Source organism: Abramis brama (genome assembly GCF_963993115.1).
Source record: "Abramis brama genome assembly, chromosome: 2".
NCBI lineage: Eukaryota > Metazoa > Chordata > Actinopteri > Cypriniformes > Leuciscidae > Abramis > Abramis brama.
The window spans coordinates 44,009,627-44,030,187 of NC_139964.1; the positions used below are offsets into that span (position 1 = coordinate 44,009,627).

At 38.2% G+C, this 20,561-nt stretch overlaps 2 protein-coding genes across 12 annotated transcripts in view; one reads left to right on the plus strand and one right to left on the minus strand.

Moving 5' to 3' along the window:
- The first annotated feature begins 1,953 nt into the window (after window positions 1–1,953).
- On the plus strand, window positions 1,954–7,237 carry spp2 (secreted phosphoprotein 2). The gene is made up of 6 exons (XM_084095371.1): window positions 1,954–2,083; window positions 2,641–2,762; window positions 4,859–4,981; window positions 5,933–6,040; window positions 6,599–6,644; window positions 6,730–7,237. Exons 1-6 carry the CDS (start codon window positions 2,026–2,028, stop codon window positions 6,855–6,857), a joined length of 585 nt encoding a protein of 194 aa, XP_083951497.1. The 5' UTR covers window positions 1,954–2,025; the 3' UTR covers window positions 6,858–7,237.
- raph1b (Ras association (RalGDS/AF-6) and pleckstrin homology domains 1b) overlaps window positions 7,033–20,561 on the minus strand; it is a 62,519-nt gene continuing 48,990 nt past the window's right edge. For all 11 annotated transcript variants that reach the window (XM_084095293.1, XM_084095302.1, XM_084095292.1 and 8 more), the window contains 10 exons: window positions 20,458–20,535; window positions 17,152–17,311; window positions 16,919–17,040; window positions 16,625–16,690; window positions 16,195–16,338; window positions 15,587–15,697; window positions 13,816–13,914; window positions 13,494–13,614; window positions 11,869–12,011; window positions 7,033–11,098 (listed from right to left, as the gene is read on the minus strand). In XM_084095293.1, the coding sequence (XP_083951419.1) occupies window positions 8,387–11,098; window positions 11,869–12,011; window positions 13,494–13,614; window positions 13,816–13,914; window positions 15,587–15,697; window positions 16,195–16,338; window positions 16,625–16,690; window positions 16,919–17,040; window positions 17,152–17,311; window positions 20,458–20,535 (3,756 nt within the window). In that variant the 3' untranslated portion in view covers window positions 7,033–8,386. The remainder of the gene's footprint in view (window positions 11,099–11,868; window positions 12,012–13,493; window positions 13,615–13,815; window positions 13,915–15,586; window positions 15,698–16,194; window positions 16,339–16,624; window positions 16,691–16,918; window positions 17,041–17,151; window positions 17,312–20,457; window positions 20,536–20,561) is intronic.

Sequence of the window (20,561 nt, forward strand, 5' to 3'; positions counted from 1 at the left end):
AGGGGCCAAATTCAACAGGGCATAGTACCCAGGGACAGGAGGAGGGAACTGAGAGTGTTTAAACAGAATTCTTTAGCTTTTAAAATCTGAATGTTCCTGTAGATAAGTCATATTTAGGTTTAGGAAAGTTTCTCATGATAAAGACGCCTCATCCACCTGCAGTAATCTGATTCATCTCATGTTTTAAAGTTGATTATGCTCTATTAGAAATGTATTTGACAATTGGCTGATGAATATTGATACTGACTCGTAGGAAGAAATTGTTGTTTAACTACATAGCGTTTAGTATGTCTGTATTAAACATTACAGAGAATTAACACTTATAAACCCAATATTTTCTGGTAATCACCACTGGAGTAGCACAATAGAAACCAGTGAGAAAATGGAGACAGTTTCTACAAACACCTGAACATCAGTGATTAAAAATGTAAGAATGCTTCAAGTAACAAGGGGATTTTTCAAAAATCAGGGGAAGTGTAGACAGTCCACTAATACTCTAATGAGAGTTGACATGTAGTTGCAAAGTTATTTAAAGTCAACAGAATGTTCAAAAGGGACCATCAAAATAAAGTGTTACCAATGTATGATTTTAATTTATAATTTAATATTTATTATATAATTTTTTAATTGCAATCTTTGGCCAAAGCAATAGCTTGATATTTCTGCCTTTTACATTTTTGCTGTTTCCTAATTCTATAATAAGCTGTTAATGACAAATTACATTGTAACTACACATATAGTTTAGCAACACCTTCATTATTGGGACATGGTGTCACAAACTGTGGCAAAATGAACTTTGAACATAAGTTTCATTATTCCTGGACAATAACTGTGTAAAAGTTCAAAAGTTTTGTTTAACCGACTGTAAGGTCGGTGCCTTCACAGAAATGGACTTTTATTCACATTTATCAGGGTTGGATGTTTTTTTAAAGTAAGCTGTAACATATTTGATGATTCATGAACCTGATCTATCACCAAATTAACTTGTCAAGCCTTCACTGACCATTTCTCTTCGTCTCTTGATAATAGGAGTTCAAAACTACTAATTGTTAAGAAAGCAGATTTCATTCTTGCTTATGACAAAATTAGACATCTGTTCGGTGTTCATCAGTTTGCTCATTTCACTGTCAAGAAAATATCTTGATCTCATGCATCATTAAATCTTGAATTTCTCACTCCCCAGTATGTTCTTGTTTGTAATTATTTACTAGCCACATAGTCCTCTAGACAGCGTTATGGATGAACTGGACATTCCTCTGTTCAGCTCCCCTTTGACCTACAAAATAGAAAGGCAACTGTGAAAAGTCAGACTGTGATCACAAGAGGCCTGCTACGGTTACTTTGCAATAATCTATTGCATTTCACTTTTCCAAGAGTAGGGGGCAAATCAGCAGTTTTAGTTATTGTTTAGAAAGAAGTGTAACAGAAATGTGTTTCTTGCAATGTCAAACATATCACAGAATATAAACCAATCTATATGCATAATACTGAAAAGCATAATAATAAAATAAATAAACAAGAATCAACTATTTAAATAAAATACATCCATCATGCAGAAACTTCTGTAACATTGCGTTACTGTAAATTATAAGGTGACTCATATTTTTTACCCAGAAAACCTATTTTTTTATAGCATTTTAAAGTAGTTTTATGCATTTAAATATAATTGTCACATGGTAACATTATAAATGAATTAATAAACGATTAATTTACTATGAAATAATTTACATTACAGTAGCACTGTGTAATTTAAACTGCTTTTCAAGTACACTGCATTCAAATGTCCAACATCTTTACAGTTAATTGTACACATTCATTTTTTAAATCAGATTATCAGAACATATTCTGGGTAAAACAAGCATTGAGTCTGTATGATAAAGTTCCTCTTTATCCAGATGTGCACGGACAGGAGAGTGATGCCAAATTAAACAACGCCTTGTACTAGGAAAGGAGGAGGAGGTCTAAAAGCCATACCAGTTAAAAACGCAACTGTTTGGTGGTAAGAGCGTCCAGTCTAACTGACAGATGAAAATGAAGTGCTGTGTTTTTCTGTATCTGCTCCTGCAGGTTTTTGGAGGTTTAGGTGAGTGTGACATGCATCATTTGCATCACTTGACTGGTAAGACATAAAGAATATATTATGATACTCTGGTAAGACTAACATGTTAGTATAGTATTTGATTAACAATAGAAAAAGATAGGCAGATATTGTACTTTGCATTGCTGAAATCTAAGTCAACAGTTAAAACTACCCATATAGCACACGTACGCCTGCAAGACGTCTGATCACTTCATCTGGAAAGCATCTGCTGTTTACTAACATCTGATAGACGTCTTTAAGATGTCAGCTTTACATACATTCTAAATCATAAACATCTTAAAGGCATCTTCTAAACGTTTATTTGATATCTGTCAGGAAATTGTCGCAAATGAGCAAACACTCTAAAAAATATGTAAATTCGCACATCAAATAGACGTCTCCGTGATGTACGTGTGCTATCAGGGTACTTTGTAATTATTAATAAAACGTTTAATCTTTGAAATCGTTTAATGTTTAACTTTAAAGCCTAAAAGTAATTGTTTGGGACTATACTTGTAAATTTCTAAATGAGTAACAGGACCTCTGTGGTGCAACCATAGGCCTTCCTCTGTTTGAGCTCAGCTCTAAAGCAGATGATGCTCTACAGATGGCCCTCAATCAGATCAATGCACGTTATGCCAGGAATCACCTCTACAGAGTATCCAAGGCGTCTGTGAAGAGGGTCAGTACACGCTCTTACAAAAACTGTTTTATCTGGCACTTTTATTCATTTCCAGGATATGAATTCTTGATATCAACAATTCAATTTTCACTAGTTAAAACGATAGTTATTGATATCAGAAATTAGATTTCTACTAGTAACAATGGCAATTTTTGATATCAGGAATTACATTTCCACTAGTAACAATGCTAATTCTTGATATCAGCATTTACATTTTCACTAGTTAAAATGATAATTCTTGATATCAACAATTCAATTTCAACTAGTAAAAACTATAATTCTTGATATCTGTAATTGTATTGATTTTGAATGGCAGCCTATGGTGACATTTCACTAGTGAAAATACAATTACAGATATCAAGAATGATAGTTTTTACTAGTTGAAATTCAATTGTTGATATCAAGAATTATCATTTTAACTAGTGAAAATGTAAATGCTGATATCAAGAATTAGCATTGTTACTAGTGGAAATGTAATTCCTGATATCAAAAATTGCCATTGTTAGGCTACTAGTAGAAATCTAATTCCTGATATCAATAACTATCATTTTAACTAGTGAAAATTTAGTTGTTGATATCAAGAATTCATATCCTGCGAATGATTAAAAGTCAAAACGGCTTGCCTATTGCCATTCCCAGGATATAAATTGTTAATATCAAGAATTATAGTTTTTACTAGTTGAAATTCAATTGTTAATATCAAGAATTATAGTTTTTACTAGTTAAAATTCAATTGTTGATATCAGGAATGAACATTTTTACTAGTTGAAATGTAATTCCTGATATCAAAAATTGCCATTGTTACTAGTAGAAACATTATTCCTGATATCAAGAATTATCATTTTAACTAGTGAAAATTGAATTGTTGATATCAAGGATTCATATCCTGGAAATTAATAAAAGTTAAAATGGCTTGCCATAGTAGGGTGACTATAGGATCTAGTCATCATGGGATTTTCACACTTGAATAGTTAACCCTGGTCCTTCTAAACCCTGTGTAAACGGAATCTTGGGTTATCTTGATCTTGCTTCACGTTTCACATTGCTCAAAATTTACCCAGGGCTAACAATTAATCATGTCTTAATAAGCTGACTTTTCACACAGTACATTCCTAAACCCTGGGTTAATGTTCTTATTTGCGTGACAGTGACATTGATTGGATGAACACAGCATGTGACCTCATATTATATATTGCTCAGTGCTATTCAAGTTTTTTTTTCTGAATAGACTTTTCGACTATAAAGTTAAGAATGAAATAGTCTCTTAAGTTGAGTTGACCATTTGAAATTTCCCCCTCAAATACTGAAACGTAGGCTACTATTTATACAACATGAGGTGTTTCTGTGACTAGCACATGAATATAGGCACGCGATTGGGTGTTAGCATCGAGTCATAACGTTCTAATATATACTGCATCATTTCACACTGTAGCCTACATGTTGTGGCTCTACAATGTGGGGTTAACACCGCAAGAGTGGTGCTAATCAACCCTGCTCCGGAACAGGGTTTCATAATTGGGTAAAAAACGGTGATAACCCTGCCTCTAAATTACAAGTAGGAACGTTCCTCTACCCGGGTATAAAGTCGGCAAAAAACTGAAGTTATGATGTGACTTGATTTTGTCCATCGGGATGTGATTGGATCATTAATGTGATCTCATGTGAGGGACAGGTTGTTCTGCCCTAAGAGACGAGATGACGCTGTAAGAATTTATTTTGATTAAAGATTACGAGGGCACATAGAAAAAGACATGCATGGATAAATCATTTATAATGAATACTGCAATATTCCATACTAAAAAAAAAGAAGAAGAAAACTTCATGGTGACTTTAAAAGTGGGGGCTAGAACAACAATAACCCATGGGTTAAGCAGTGTGAAAGGCCCTAAGATTGAGGGATGGTAAAAGAAGTACAACAAAATTAATAGTTAGATACAGTATAAAGTCACAATTACGAGATAAAAGGTGAGACCGTGGATTGTAAAAGCTAGGCAACAAAACCAAAAATATCATTAGCAGCGAATACTAGCTTTCATATTGTCAGTGATTGTACTGTGATAACTAACTGTTGATAATTTTCTTTTATTCATTTTAAGATTGTTCCTCTGGGAATGGACACATATGATCTGCATCTGAGGTTTGGCATTAGGGAGACAGAGTGTCAGAAGACCTCTGCGGCCGACCCTCAGGGCTGCATGTATCGCAAAGGTTTTTTTGTGGTAAGTTATTTCACATTAATATTATGTGATGATTGACATGATTGAGGTCTGGGTTGGCCTATAGATAACTGGTGTTTATGAAACTTGAAGGCAGTTAGTGCTCTTATTTGTATCTTTATATTGTGACAGAACAGCTGGTGTCTCTAATGGCATAGTTAGTCTCAGTGCAATTGTACCAGGGCTGTGCACCATTCAAAACTGAATTGACAGAGGCAATTTAATCTCTCAGTCAGCTCCCTAGCTTCCTCATGAATCAGTATATATCATGTACATGAATTCGGCACTGCAGTAAGGATTCTGGCTCACTACACATTTGGACACTGATTACTCTATTTCCGGCAACATGACTTAAGAACTTCCGTTAGGGGAATTGTGGGACTATTTAGAGAGCAAAAGTTTCAGTGCACTGCTAGGATTTTGCGATTGAGACAACTCTAAAAATGGCCAACTCCCTGATAAGTGTCCTGACTACTGAACTAGGGAGCTGAATGAGATGCACCCCACTCCTTTTTGATTCCGATTCAGTGGCTGAACTTGAATTGTGGTAGAAAACAAGATGCAATATGTAAATAGTTTGTATAACTGCTGTGAGTGGTTGTAATTTTCAATATAAATTTACCCATCATAATCCCCCCCCCCCCCCCCCCACACACACACACACGCACATTATCTAGAAACCACAACAAAGTGAAACAGAATGAAATAGCGCCTGTATTTGTATTTAATGTACAAATTTAATCATTTTATTTTATAGAAAATGGTGAAAGAACTATCTATGTACAATATATTTATATATTTGACATTTCCTATTCACTATCATTCAAAAGTTTGATGTCATTAATATTTTTTAAAAACAAGTAATGATCTGTAGTGACTGGACTGACATTGTATAATGGTTTGTAATAATTAATGAATCTTATTTGATTCCTGTCCATTCCCATGGTGTTTTAGTCGGAGGCAGGGTGCTATATCAGAGCACGAGTGGCTCAGGAGCTCAGTCGCATCATCTCTCTCAGATGCACAAAGGCAGACAGCTCGAGCTCGGAGTCCAGTGAGGAGGTGAGTGTGAACATAAGTGGTTCACCACGGACTTGCAAACAGTAGCATGATACAGTATGAGCTGAATTTTAAAGGGCTATGAAACCCTAAAACACGTTTTTTTTTTTTTTTAGATGTTAACATATGTACATGACTGAAAACAATAATATCACAAAATATGTTTATCATCAAGGGCAAAGTGGCTATTATTATTTTTTTTTCATTTTTCTGAGCCATTTTGTTCTTATATAATGCAAGGTTGAACTAATGTCACTTAATGTGAGGTAAACGTGTACACTCCGAGTTGTGACTGGCAACAAGCAGGAAGGGCTAGAATGATTTGCATCAGTAAATGTAACTTGAAAAAAAAAACTATTCATTGACTTGTGCAGAAGCATGTAAAGTGTCTAGGATAGTTCAATATATTGAATATTAATATTATTATATAAATTATTTACACAACATTTAAAAAAATCCACAGCTGAATGACTGATCAATTAATGAAATAATTTGATTAACCTGAAGTTGCTGAGAGGGGCAATGTGAAATCATTTGATGATGACTTCTTTCTACCAACAGGGGGGATTAGGATTATACTACGATTTAAATCATTTTGGGACTAGAGGTAAAGAAATTTATGTAATCTTTTTTTACACTTTTATATTTGGTGTATTGTGACCATGCTGATAATGCTCTTGTCATATTTGTAGACCGCACACATTCAACTTTATCACCAAGCATTAATGTGTCTCCACCAATTCATGCTGGCCATCACGACAACAGAGAAACCAACCATGTTCGTGGCGACCATTTCAACAATCACCTGCCATATCACTGACCTGCAGAATAAAATCACATGAAGATTCTTCATACAAATATTAAGGTGCTACAAATATAAAGCTAAATGAAAAGACTACTGTACTAGGGATATTGCCACTGGCTACCTATATAATGTTAATAGATACCTGCTGACATCAACCTCCCCAAGAAACCCAATGAAAAGAACAGAAGCATGGATATCAATATGTATAATTTCATTTTAAATTACACATTTTGCAGAGAGATATGCAGAGCATGATGTTCATAGACCTTAAATGGATCAAGACCGGATACTATAATAATTTAATATTAACTTCATTTAGTCACTTCTCAACAGCCTGAAAAGTTTCATGATATTGTAAGTACATTCAATAAACAAATTCTTCAAAATGAAATGTGGACATGAGATAATATGCATACTTGTTTGTACATATGCCAAGTGGCTCTTATAGAGCCATTATAGATTGGTACTTAGTGTAAGATTCTGAAGTTGCATGTCATGTCTGAATGGGGAAAATCAGCCAGAATCCTTTGACCGGTAAAACCAACAGGGAAATGTAACTTTTATGTAATAAATGGTCTTTTCTTGTAAGGTGATAATATTTTGATAGGTTGTTTGATACACATGTTCTAGAATCTTTTTAAGGCATGGCTGTATTCATGAGCCAATAATACAGGTTATAATACAGGATATAAGATAAATCTATGTGAATAATGATTGTGTCATTCAGTCACATGACTTAAAAGTCCATCTCTTCATAGGTGAACAATTTGTAAAAGTCAGCTTGAATGTTCACCAAGGACTAACAAGGAACAGCAAGGCAGTCATTTGTTTTACCTAGACAAAGATACTGCAGCAAATGAGAATATCTCAATTTTAAACAGGTCTAATAAAAAAAAGCAAACATTCCACAGTCTCACAGAACTAGACATTGAGGCAACTCCCTGAACAACTCCTCCTTCATGTTACAATTTTGACAATTACATTTAAAACGCACTTAAAGTGGCTCAAAGAATAATAGGGATCAGAATAGATGCTAGATGTATCCACTGAGCACTGGATCTGCCACATAATTGGTGAAAGTCGTGCCGAACTAATATACCAACCAAACACACAGTCTACATCGACCTATACATCTAATACTCCTCAAACAACAATAACCATCCAATTATTAAAAAAAATGCAGTCTATAATAACAAAATCTCTTCAGATTATTAAATAATAATATAAAAAGAATATAAAATAAAAATAAAAAATCCCACCCAACCCCAAAGTTCAAAACATTCGTCTTCCCAAAAATCAATAAGATTATTTTTATATTATGCAGTTTTGTCTTCCATGCAGTACCAAGGTGCTGAAGTGGAATCATTCAGTTGTTTGAAAATGAAACTGATGCACTGTCACAAAGTCACAGTAAAGCTGAAACTTCTTGAGTTGTTTTGTACAGAACAAGCTGAGCATAATCAACAAAATGATGGCTTCCCCTCTACAACTATGACAGACATGAAATTAGCAAGCAAGAGTGTCCAAGAAAAGTTGAAGTTGTATCAGTTTGTTAGTTTGGTGCTGTGGTCCCGCTTGGGTGGGGCTGGAGGCGGCCCTCTCCGTAGCGTTGCATAGCCTGAGATATTCCCGGACATGAAGCCACTCCCACTGTGCCTCTGTTGGTCATGCAGAACTTCAGGGGGAGGTGGTGGCAAAGCCATGTCATCCATTGTGGCCACAGGGTCCACTTTGTCTCCCAAGACTCGTGAAGACTTGCGTTTCAGTGTCTTGTTAAGGTCCTCCAAGAAGTTGGGTTGCGTGGTGCCTTTGGGAGAAGATGGCAGAATAGGGCCCCCTTGTATGGAAGGTGGTGAGAGCGGTGGAGACCCTCTAATAGTGTTGTTACAACGAAGTGATGCTGGAGGTTGCGACTTCTTCAGAGAACTCTTACCCCAGGCAGGCTGGGGCTGGGGATTGACCACAGCTATTTTTGGAGACACACCATTTGGATCACCTGGAAGGGGCGGTGGTGGAGGGAGGTCAGACTCCAGTGGGGGAGGAGGGAAGAATTCATTCTCTGGGGGTGGAGGGGATGGGAAGTCTGCAGTTGATTGGCGGTTCTGATTAAATTTGTTCTGCAAAGCCAAAGGAAGATTTGCCAGATTGAGCTTCCCTGGTTTGGGGGGTGCGCGTGGACCTGTAGAAAACTCTTTGGAGGGTGAGATGCTGGAGGTTGATGTTGATGAAGAAGCAGAACTAGGGTTAAACTTGCTCACCAAGTTTCTGCAGGACTCCTGGTACTGGTTGCGTTGAGGAGTCGGTGGAGGTTTCTTGACACCTGCAGCTGAGCTAGAGGGGGACTTTCTGATAGGAGAGCCTGACATCAGAGGAGGGGGAAGGGGAGGGGGAGGAGGAGGAGGGGTAGGGCCTGACATCGGAGGGGGAGGAGGAGGGGTAGGGCCTGACATCGGAGGTGGAGGAGGGGGAGGAGGGGTAGGGCCTGACATCGGAGGTGGAGGAGGGGTAGGGCCTGACATCGGAGGAGGAGGGGGAGGGGGAGGAGGGGTAGGGCCTGACATCAGAAAAGGAGGAGGGGTAGGGCCTGACATCAGAAGAGGAGGAGGAGGAGGAGGAGGGGGGGGAGGGGGATGGCCTGACATCAGAAGAGGAGGAGGAGGAGGAGGGGGGGGAGGGGGATGGCCTGACATCAGAGGAGGAGGAGGGGGAGGAGGAGGGGTGGGACCTGGAGGAGGAGGAGGAGGTGGTGGTGGAGAAGGAAAAGCAAGGGAACTCTCTGGTGGAGGTGGTGGAAACTCAGGTGACCGCTGTTGCTGCTGGGCTTGACCTACAGGCTGCCATTTTGGTTTAGCCTTTACTGCAGGTGGGGACTGTGGAGCTTTGTGGCTCTCCGCTTGATTGGCCACAGCAGGAGATGCAACAGGAAACTGGCTAGCAAGCTGCTTAACCAGGGATGGCACTGATGAGGTTTGACTGGCGAGGGGCAGTGTCTTGGAGATGCTGTGCTGCTTGGGTAGTGTTGGTGGGGGTTGGTTCTTCAATGGTGCTGGAGGTGGAGGAGGAGGGGGAGGTGGTGGTGGCGGCGCTGAAACTTGAGGTGATGGAGCTACTGGGGATACTGGAAAAATGCCATGGGAAGTTTTGGGTGCTGTTTGGGGTAGAAATCCACCAGTGAAAGTTTTTGGTAAAACTGCTGGTTGAATTGGCAGCTGTGTTGGGCATGGTGGAGGTGGTGGATTTGGAGCTGGAACAACATGCTGTTGAGGAGGGAGAATAGGTGCAGGTGGTGGGGGAAAAGGGGTCTGATTGGCTGGGGGCAATACGTCCTGGGTTACATTGGAAAATTTCTGGGCAAGAACCTGCTTGAGTCCATTGGTTTTGAAAGGTACCTGGACTGTAGAGAGTGGTGGAGGAGGGGGAAGGCCATTAGCCTGGAGAGGTGGTGGAGGAGGTGGTAAAGGGTGTGATTGGATTGGCACTATGGGTGGAGGAGGTGGTAATGGTTGTGACTGCATGGGCATTATGAGAGGAGGAGGTGGTAGAGGCTGTGACTGCGTAGGTTTTAAGAGAGGATGAGGTGGTAGAGGTTGTGACTGCATGGGCATTATGGGAGGAGGAGGTGGTAGAGGTTGTGACTGCATAGGTTTTATGAGAGGAGGAGATGGTAGAGGCTGTGACTCCATAGGCATTATTGGAGAAGGAGGTGGTGGTGGTGAGGGGGGCAGAGGGGAGGACTGTACAACTGCTGCTGGGGCTGGTGGACCAAGCTTCAAAACAGCCATGGCTGATCCTGGCGGAGGCATTGGGGCAGGTGGAGGTGGAGGAGGAGGAGGTGGGATGTTTGCCCCTAGTGGAATATTGTTTGATTGTGGTTTGGATACCGGAGAGACTGGTGGCACTTGGTGCTGGATTTGAGGCTGAGGTTTGTGGTGGCTTATAGCCTGAGAAGCATTCTGCAGGCGAGTGATAGTACTGTATTTGGCAAACATGGTAGGAGTAGCATGGTGGGGGATACTGGAAATAGGAGGTGGTGGGGGAGGTGGTGGAGGAGGAGGAGGAGGAGGAGGAGGAGGTGGCGGGGCTGGAGTTGCTTGGGGTGGTGCCTGTGTTGGAGCTTGGTGGACACTTCCACGTGACTGTGGAATTGAATGTGCATTTGGCTGTTGCTGTAGGTGTGGATGCTGCTGTTGGGGCACATGATGAGAAGAATGGGTGCTATGGCTTGAATGGGTAGAACGGATTGATTCTGGTCTTGCCTGAACCAAAAAAAAACAAAAAAACAACAACAACAAATAAACAAAAATCAATAATGTGTTATTTCTTATTTGTATATCTTATATTTATATATCTCCCTATTCAAATACACTTCATTCAGGTCATCAGCTCATTAGTATAGACTCTAAAACCTGAAATGGGTGTCATAAAAATGAGGCATTTGAAATGTCAAGGTAGCATTGGCACACAAGAATAGTCACCCAAAAATGAAGATTTCACTACATATTTCAGCACCTAATTTCATGTCGTTACAAACCTGAATGACTTTTTCTTCCTTGGAACACAAATGGAGAAATTTAGATTTTTCATGCAGTTAAAAATAATGAGGACTAAAGATATGAAGATTCAATAATGACCATAAGAGTGGTCCATACAACTTGAACTATATTCCAATTCTTCTTAAGCCACACAGTAGCACTCTTTGAAAAAAACAGAATTTAAGATTCGTTAAGGGTTTGATATCATTGAATACATAATTGCATCAATTATTACATAATTTATTGCAACTGCACGGAGATAAGTGACCAGCACAGTCTACAGAATCCTTTTGTGTTCCACAAAAGAAAGGAAGTCACACAAGTTTAGGACATGAAGGTGAGCAAATGATGATGGAATTTTCACCTTTTTATGTAAACTTTTCCTTTAAATAATTGGTTTATCTTAGTGTTTTATCAATAGATTAATTGAAGAAAGTGGCAGGTAAAGAGCAAAGATGTGTCTCTCCAGAACAAAATGAGAAAGAAGAACTCACCTTTGTGCTCTCCTCTATCTGAGTCCCTCTCTTCCAGGCCTCAGAGAAGATTGAACTGACCACACTCTGGGAGCGGGCATGGGAGGATGAAGTGCCATCGGACATACCACTGTCTGTCTGGCTAGAGTGGTTTGACTGTGACTCTTTAAGCACAAACAGATTAAACATTAGCAATAACCCATACACTTACAGTAATGCAAGTCAGTAAAATCACTATCATTCCATTAAAAAGGAAATGCTCCAGAACTGCCAATGCTTATATTTCTAGAAATTTCAATAGAAAAACATGCAAAAAAAAAGTTTATAAAGGAGCAGTCAGTAGCCTGGTTTCCATTACAGAATTGCGCAAAACTTTTACGATATCTTCTAAATGTCGATAAAAAACTATTGCGGAATGACGACGTTTCCATTAACCGATGTTATGCGAATAAAACATATTTTTTTCCCCTCTGGCGATAAGTCATTCCAAACATTATGGCAACGTATGTTGGTAGGTTTACGTATATCGCAGCCACCGCACTAGTCGTATTTTAATCGAAGGAGACGTAGGTGTGTTATCCACGCATTAATGGCAAGCAAAGCCCCTTAAGCCCGGGACACACCAAGCCGATGGACAGCCATCGGTTAGTTTTTGTGCGTCGACCGACTAAGTTTTCTCAGTGTGTTCCGGACGGTTCCGCAGAGTCGGCTGAAATTGGTCCTCGTCGGCTTTTTTTCATGTTGAAATGGCATCGGGCCGTCGGTGAGAGAGAGAACTCTGATTGGCTGTTCAGCTTAGTGAACGAGTCACTGCACGAGAATAATAGCAAAACAGCGACCAATGAAGTCAAAACAGTACAGATAGAAGTCTGTTCTAATGTTACGTCATCTTACCTGAGTGTTCCTTGGTGAATATTTCCATATTAACATGAGCAGAGTGGAATAAAGAAAGTGTTTAGCAGGATTGATATTCAAAACAGTAAGCATGCACTGCTTCGTTTATGGTTTGTGTATCTGCAGCCTGCAGAGTAGGTTCCCCTTTTTGAATGACGAATATATCTCATATGTCTCATTTACACGCAGGTGCAGAACGCGCATTCTAGCTGTAGTTCTCTCGGTGTGTTCAAGTGCAGCTTTTTTCCCCTGACGCAGGCGACGCGAGGTGACAACACAGTCGGCTTTCATCAGCGCTAGTTCTTTGGCGTCGGTTTGGTGTGTCCCGGGCTTTATACTTAGGAGCGGTCACGTATGAGGTGTTTCTGGGTGTTTCTCACTTCTATCTGCTTCAAGGTCTTGATAAATTGTGGCATTTCTTTTGTTGTTTAGAATCCAGTATTCCCGTAATTCTTTTGTCTTTTATGAGTTTAATAAAGAACTCTGTCTCGTCTTCTGTCCAAGCATACCACACCTTCTTTAAAGAATGATCGACTTTTACGTATGCAGTCCATTGCAGTTTTGCGAAATATTCCTTTTTCAAATTGCCTGAAAAACCACCTCATGCGAGCATAAAAACGCATTTGCGATATATGAGAGTTTTTGCGAAATTGACGTGTTTCCATTGGGCGTATTTTCAATTCGCAATTTAATTTGCGCAATGTGAAGGGCAATGGAAAATGCAGTGATTACAGTAGGTCTAAGTTACTCACCAGGTATACTGACTGAGCTTGTTCCTGACTTGATGCTGGTGCTGGAGAGTGAAGACCAGTCATAGGCAGCTTCAGTGCGCTTCATAGCTTCCTGGTAGTTCACATACAATTGCTTCCCATACTGTGCATAAAACACAATGTGCAGAGATTAGGCTTAAGAAATTTCCAATGTAAGCTCTGGCAATAAGTTATTTTTCAAATACAGAAGAATGTTAGTTGTATAAATAATTTGTTATATTAACTTGTACTAGAAGAGCATGTTGAGACTAGGTTTTTATTAATTCATTAATAAAACAGAGGACAGGAAAAGCCATGGGATTACCTTAGCAATACGAATCCCATTGACCCATTGGTGTAGAGTTCTGACATCATCACAGCACAGGTATTTGATATATTGTGACTTCTTCTGGATCTGAGGGTGCTGATGGCACAATCAACAATGTTACCAAGACAATGAAGAGGACAATGGTTCAAGAAAATTTCTTTGGCTTGCTAATACTTATAAACCACTAGAGGGCAGCAACAAGGGTTTATGGCCTGGAGGATCACTGAGGCCCCCTAGTGGAAGTCTGAAGCAGTTATGTTCATATTTGAAAACATGAGTTTTTAATAACTAGATAAGACAGTTTGTGATTTGTGAGTGTGTGCCATGTACATTGTAGAACAGCTTTATTTTACTCATAAATTGAAAAACCCCATTATAAAACCCCATAGGAAAATCTCGAAAGAACCAGCAGTGAATTTTGGTGCGTTCAAGTCATCTCGTAAAGATAGTATTTACGAGTTGCACATGAATGCCACCACAATGTCATAAATACGAGTGGGAAGCTCGGGATTTTCTTTAAGCCCCGATCTTTACGAGTTGGGGAAGTGTCAGTGAGAAACATGGCAGAACACCACAATACTTAAAAGGTATTTAGCAGTGATATTGTCAGGCTTTTCTATTTACAGCGTATTAAGCTAATTGCCTGCACAGAATATGATGGCATTAAAATATAACAATGTAATATGTAACAATAAAGTTTGCAGTGGTTCATAAATTAATTAAAAACATAAAAAAGCAAAGCACACCTGATGCACAGGTTTGCTTTGATTTGTTTGCCTAATTCTTTGTTCTTCATTTTCTAGAACTAGAATTTGAGAACCTTGCTGTATTTTTGTGTAATTAATTAAGAGAAAGTACACTGCCATCTTACTCCAACGAAAGTGACTTGAGCACACCTGCCATCGTTCCCACCTCGTAAGTACGAACTTCTCAGGAGGACTTGAACGCACCATTAGACTTCAGGGATCTGACATCATACCTACACCACTCTATTACCAAATGTTTGAGTACAGAGTTGTTTCATTAGCAGCTGAGGTTTGTTGAGATGTTGTTGAAATGCACTATCATTCAAAAGTTTGGAGTCTGTCAGATTTTTTTAATGTTTTTGAAAGAAGTCGCTTATGCTCACCAAGGCTGCATTTATTTCATAAAAAATACAGTAAAAACAGTAATACAGTGAAATATTATTACAATTTAAAGCAACTGTTTTCCATTTTTAATAGATTTTAAAATGTATTCCTGTGATGGCAAAGCAGAATTTTCAGCAGCCATTAACTCCAGTCTTCAGTGTCACCTTCAGAAATCATTCAGATATTCTGATCTGTAACATTTCTAATGAACATTTCTAATTATTATCAAACTAGAAAAAGGGAGTGCTGTAGGGACGTCAATATGCAGGGTATTGAAATCACTTTTGAACGCATGTTCGCTTTTCAATTTCACTTTCTGATTAATAGAAAGTTCAAAAGAACAGCATTTATTTGAAACAGAAAACTTTTGTAACAATATACTGTACATGTTTTTATTGTCAAGTCTGGTCAATTCAATGCATCCCTGCTGAATAAATTATATGAAAATTATAATAAAATTATATAATGAAAAATAATAATAATAAATAAAATATTGCACTACTTTTTAAAAGTTTGGGATCAGTATGATCCAGTTTTGGAAAAGGTAACAAACATGAGCACATCCATTTAAACAGGCTTAAGGATAACAAGCCATAACATCACATCACATCACATCACATCACATCTCTCACACACACCTTGAGGGCCAGGCAGTAGTCAGTGGGGGCCTTGTACTTGCTTCGGTAGTCCTGACCATAATAAACATTAACATGGTCCAACTGCAGGAAGCACACCAAATCCCTGGAAGCCTACAGCGTTCAAAATAAACATTAATATTGTTTTATATTTATTACCATCTGTTGTTAATTTGGACAGTTTATTCTGTATAGCTTACAGTGAAGGATATTGAGATGATAAAAGCAAATATTTAGAAATATAATACTATAAACTGCAGATACAACAAAGCAGAATCAAATATCCAGGGACAAATCTTAACTGGCATGTCGTTAACTGTCACAGAATTTGATACTAACAGAAAACCCATGTTTAATTTGTATGCTTGTAACAGACGTGATCAAATAATGAGTAACTAAAGCTTTCAACTTAAAATTATATAACAAAATAAGACATAGGGGTTGATGTTAAAGTGGATGACAAACAGCATATGGTTTGTGTAGAGTATCCTCAGTGAATCCATAAACAGGAAATTCCACTCAAGAGTTCATTAGGTTCTATATCCATTTAAAGAGAACATGACACCAAATCATATGATAAAACAAAAATAAACACACACAATAACACTGACCTTGGCTTTGCCCTTCGGCACAAAATAGATGCCAGATGCCCTCAGCAGAAAGTAGCGCTTCTTCCAAGACTTTTTACCATCCTCCTTCAACCACAGCACTCCCTCAATTTCAGGAACAGACACTGAGCTTCCACAAAAACATTCCTTCAAGACATACAGACACAAAAACATCATTAAGCATTCTAAAAAATATGTTATCTTGACAGATGTAGACAGATATAAACTCTGTCAGCCATCACAATTATCACTTCCAAATTAACATCACAGTGATGAAGGCTTTGGGTCACATTCACTAACTGCGTGTGTATGTACTTATTTGCATGTTAAACAAGGAACAATATTAAAATCTGATGTTTTGTACAAAGCAGTTTCATTATAACCACATTTTTAGCCATATTACTATGTAGTTGTATTATAATGTATGTTTCACCTCTAGCAGTGCCTCCTTGTTTCTGTCTGCCATCTCAGAGGTCTCCTTCCTCCCAAGTAAATAGTTCTTAGAAACACAACATGCAACAAGTGAATATAAAAGCTCCAGTACACAAAAGAAAAATCATAACTAATTACTATTACTTTAAGCCTAACTTTATGTAAGAATGTGTGCATATACACTATTGTTCAAAAGTCTAGGGTTGGTAAGAGTTATTTATGTTTTAGAAAGAATGCCTAATGTTTAATCAGATTTTTTTCCCCAGCATATATGTAACAAACAATAGAGCTTCACCTGTGGGTTTTTGAAAAGTGCATACTTTTCAATCCGCTCAATAAACATGAGTTTGTTCTGACTGTCTCTGGTCCAGTTGAGCAAGTTCTCCACAAGGTTCTCATGGTCTTCAAAAATTCTCTCTGAGGAAAAGACAGAAAGTAAGAGGGAGTGAGAATGATAAAGTATATAATAATCTACATAATTTGTCCCTCAGGTTCACAGGTCATCTAAACATGTGCAAGCATCCTCACCCATCTGTAGCTCAGGGATGGTCTCGACCAGGGCCCAGTCTGGACTGTAACCGCAGTGAGATTTATCCAGCAGGCTATCCAGCACCTGCCTGACTGTCTGCCTCTCGTCCACCATCATGGTCTTTGAGCTCTCATCCGACATGTGTACACGTATCACCAGCTGAGGAAGAAGATTAAAAGGAAAGCCCAGTTTGGTTAATTCAAGTACATTTAATATTGACTATATTTACACATACATTTTCATGGTAAGCCACATTTCACAGATTATACACTAGAACGAGTCAAACGTTTAGACATACTTGACTGAATTTTTGCTTGTAATGAGTTTAAAAATCTTTTTATCTAAAGGCGTATGTTTAAATGCTTGACTTTAGCACTGTAGATAAACATATATTATAACTACGTATGAACATATTTACAAAAATCAATATTTTTTAAATGGATGAATTGGATAGGATAGTGGAAGAAGCTGCCAATAAGTGGATTGTAAACATGGCAACTCCATCAATACCGTTTAAAAATCATTCCAGGATGCACCTCATGTTGGTTGGTTTGTTTGATTAAGTTGATTGACAAAATAGCCAGGGTGTATTCCCAAGCTAACTGTAATCTATGACTACATTGAATAAACTACAATATAATCAGGTTTTGGCAGGTTATGTCAAGTCAAGTCAAGTCATCTTCATTTATATAGCGCTTTTAACAATGTAGATTGTTTCAAAGCAGTTTTACAGAGATAAACGTATAATTTAAGGTAACAGAGATTGTTTTGGCTTTATAGCGGTTCTTTAATAAAGTTATTTTCCAGCTAAAGTTAGTTTTGATTGATAAGCTTCCGTCGCAACGATTATTTGTTATTAAATTAGGGGCCGCTAAGACGACACCATTCTCTCTACACAGACTTTAAACGCGAACCTGTGATAAACGCTGATGGTGTTCACATGCGCATTAAGAATTGGTTCTATAGTTATGTGCGTTTGAATATATCTGCGCAGGTTTGTAATTCCCTACAAACCAAGCCTAAACAAAGTACTGGTCTTTCCTTATAAATTTTGATACAGAATTTTATTTTATTTTATCACTTCGGGGTAGGTACGCGAAACGAATTTCCCGAAAACGCTTTATCTGTAGAGTGGTAAAGGGATCCTCCATAGGGAGAGACTAGTTGGCACTTCAGCACTGCGTTGTCATCGGGTCCAGGCGAAGGTCCTTCGTCAGATCTGGATTCATGATTCATAAATTATGTTCCATCACTGCATGCCATGGCCATCAAAGCCCCTTTCCTAGGAGGAGCCTTCAACATTAGCCAAACAAAATTTAAAAGGCCACGGTTTCAACCTCTTCTCATTCCCTAGGCATCTGACAAATTTTACATGGTCAAGACTCTTGTGTACCACTATACGGACTCCAAAAGGGCATGGGCATTTTACCATCATGAAATTTTGTGGTGGGGTATAATTTTATAATATATATATGAATATATTTAAATCCAAATTAATGAATATATTTAAATCCAAGCAGTGACTGATACTCTGACTTCTTTTTGAAGTACTGAATGGCCAGTAAATTAACTGATGAGTGAAAAACTTAATTACAAACCCTGAATATAATATAGTTCTGGTTTCTTTTAAATTATTATTTTTTTGGTCACTTTGGAACTTTATAAGAAACATGCTTTACTCTGGTGCTGTCTTTGAAATGTGTACTACATAAATACGGCGTTTGTCACAGTAATCTTCATAAGATGTTCAAGGCATGTATATCATCATAACTAATATAGCTTGTGAAATATTTCTCCAGAGATATAACATGATGGAACACACTTATATCCAATTAAAAAGATCAGACAGATCAAATGTTTCAAATATAATGAAATAAACAAATGGCATGCACCTAAAGTTTGTGCACTTGTTGGGATACTGTATAGAAGGAAAACATAATTAGTACAGTATGTTACAAATATGTAGTTCAAATTGTAATGGTTGACTTTGCGTAAAGATTTATGAACTGAATTGGAATATGATGTGGATCTTCAGAAACGTGGTTTTAATAAAGACTAACTGGGAACAGAATTGACAACTGGCTTTCATCCATCTCTATTTCACACCCCATTTTCTTTCTTCCAGAGAGTGAGGAACAAAGAGCGGGGAGTGAGAGAAAGTGTTGCATAGGCACATTAACAGACAGCACTGCCAGAGGTCCTGAAAGTCATACGAATATCAGGGAGTATGAGGCACTTTTCCAAACCTGGTCTCAGCAGAAAACACTCTGCTAATTTATGCTCTCTTCCCTCTCACACATATGTTCAAATAAACACGCAGACCCACACTATATCACACATCTGGACCTGGCCTGCCTCATTCTTTGACCTCAGCACAAACAATCTATCACTTTGTGCAATGTTTCAATTGAAGGAAATGATTGCATACAAACTCAGAACCGTAGCAAACTGAAACACAGATGTATGCAGGAAACGACAGAATTTCAGCAGAATAATAAAAAAATTTCACGTTCAATTTAACCACTTTTTTAAGTGCACGTTTATATGACTTATGTTTTGACTAAACTGAATATCATTTTTTTTTCAAGACTTTGCTCAGGTGCTCAACATAAACTACATGCAATGAAAATGTTTCTTTTTTTCCTTAATTTAATTTTTCTTTCATTACAATTTACTTATTATATTATCAGTTATTTGAGTGAAAATTTGGACTCCACAAGTAGAATTTTAAATATTTCTCATTGACATCCCCCATTGTATATTATTATCTTCGGCTATTTTTTTCTTTTATTATTGAAAGCGTTTTTGACGCAGTCTCATTCTGTATCGGTCTCGCTGCATCATTGCTGTCAGTTTTCTTTTTACACATAATGAATGGAAACAGTCATCTGTCTTGGCTAAAGAGGCCCAATCACTGTACTGTATCTAATTCATTCACTTGGTATTAGTATGTGCCTGGTGGCATTTATTTTGACAGCCCTTTTCTGATGAATGGAGTAATAGGATACATCGTCTCTAACAAATAAACCCAAAACAGTTTACACGACAATAAAAAAACACAAAGACAAATTTTAAACATGTAATTTGAAGTAAAACCTTCACCGACGGCTATGAAGGACTTGTTTGTGCATCTTCCATTCTAAGCAGACAGAGTCTCTCAGACACATGGGTGACCTATTTTCTACTGTGCATTCGTTCTATGACTTCTCCCGCTAGAGCGTGTGAAGGGCTGCATCATGCAGTACACAGAGGAGGTTTACTGACCCTCGGGGGGGATTCAGAGATTCACAGTGATTTTGACTTACCTTTTTCACCTGGGCTTCTTTAATTTTCTCTAGTGCCACACGTATTTTCTCAGCCTTCGCTTTGGCAGCCTGCTCCTCCTGTGGATGACACAATGACATGTTAA

Excerpts from the sequence above, each read along its gene's own strand:
- spp2 (XM_084095371.1), top strand. The coding sequence starts at position 2,026 with ATGAAAATGAAGTGCTGTGTTTTTCTGTATCTGCTCCTGCAGGTTTTT. Across the intron at positions 2,084-2,640 it reads GCAGGTTTTTGGAGGTTTAG|GCCTTCCTCTGTTTGAGCTC; the intron begins GTGAGTGTGACA and ends GTGCAACCATAG. Across the intron at positions 6,041-6,598 it reads GCTCGGAGTCCAGTGAGGAG|GGGGGATTAGGATTATACTA; the intron begins GTGAGTGTGAAC and ends TTCTACCAACAG.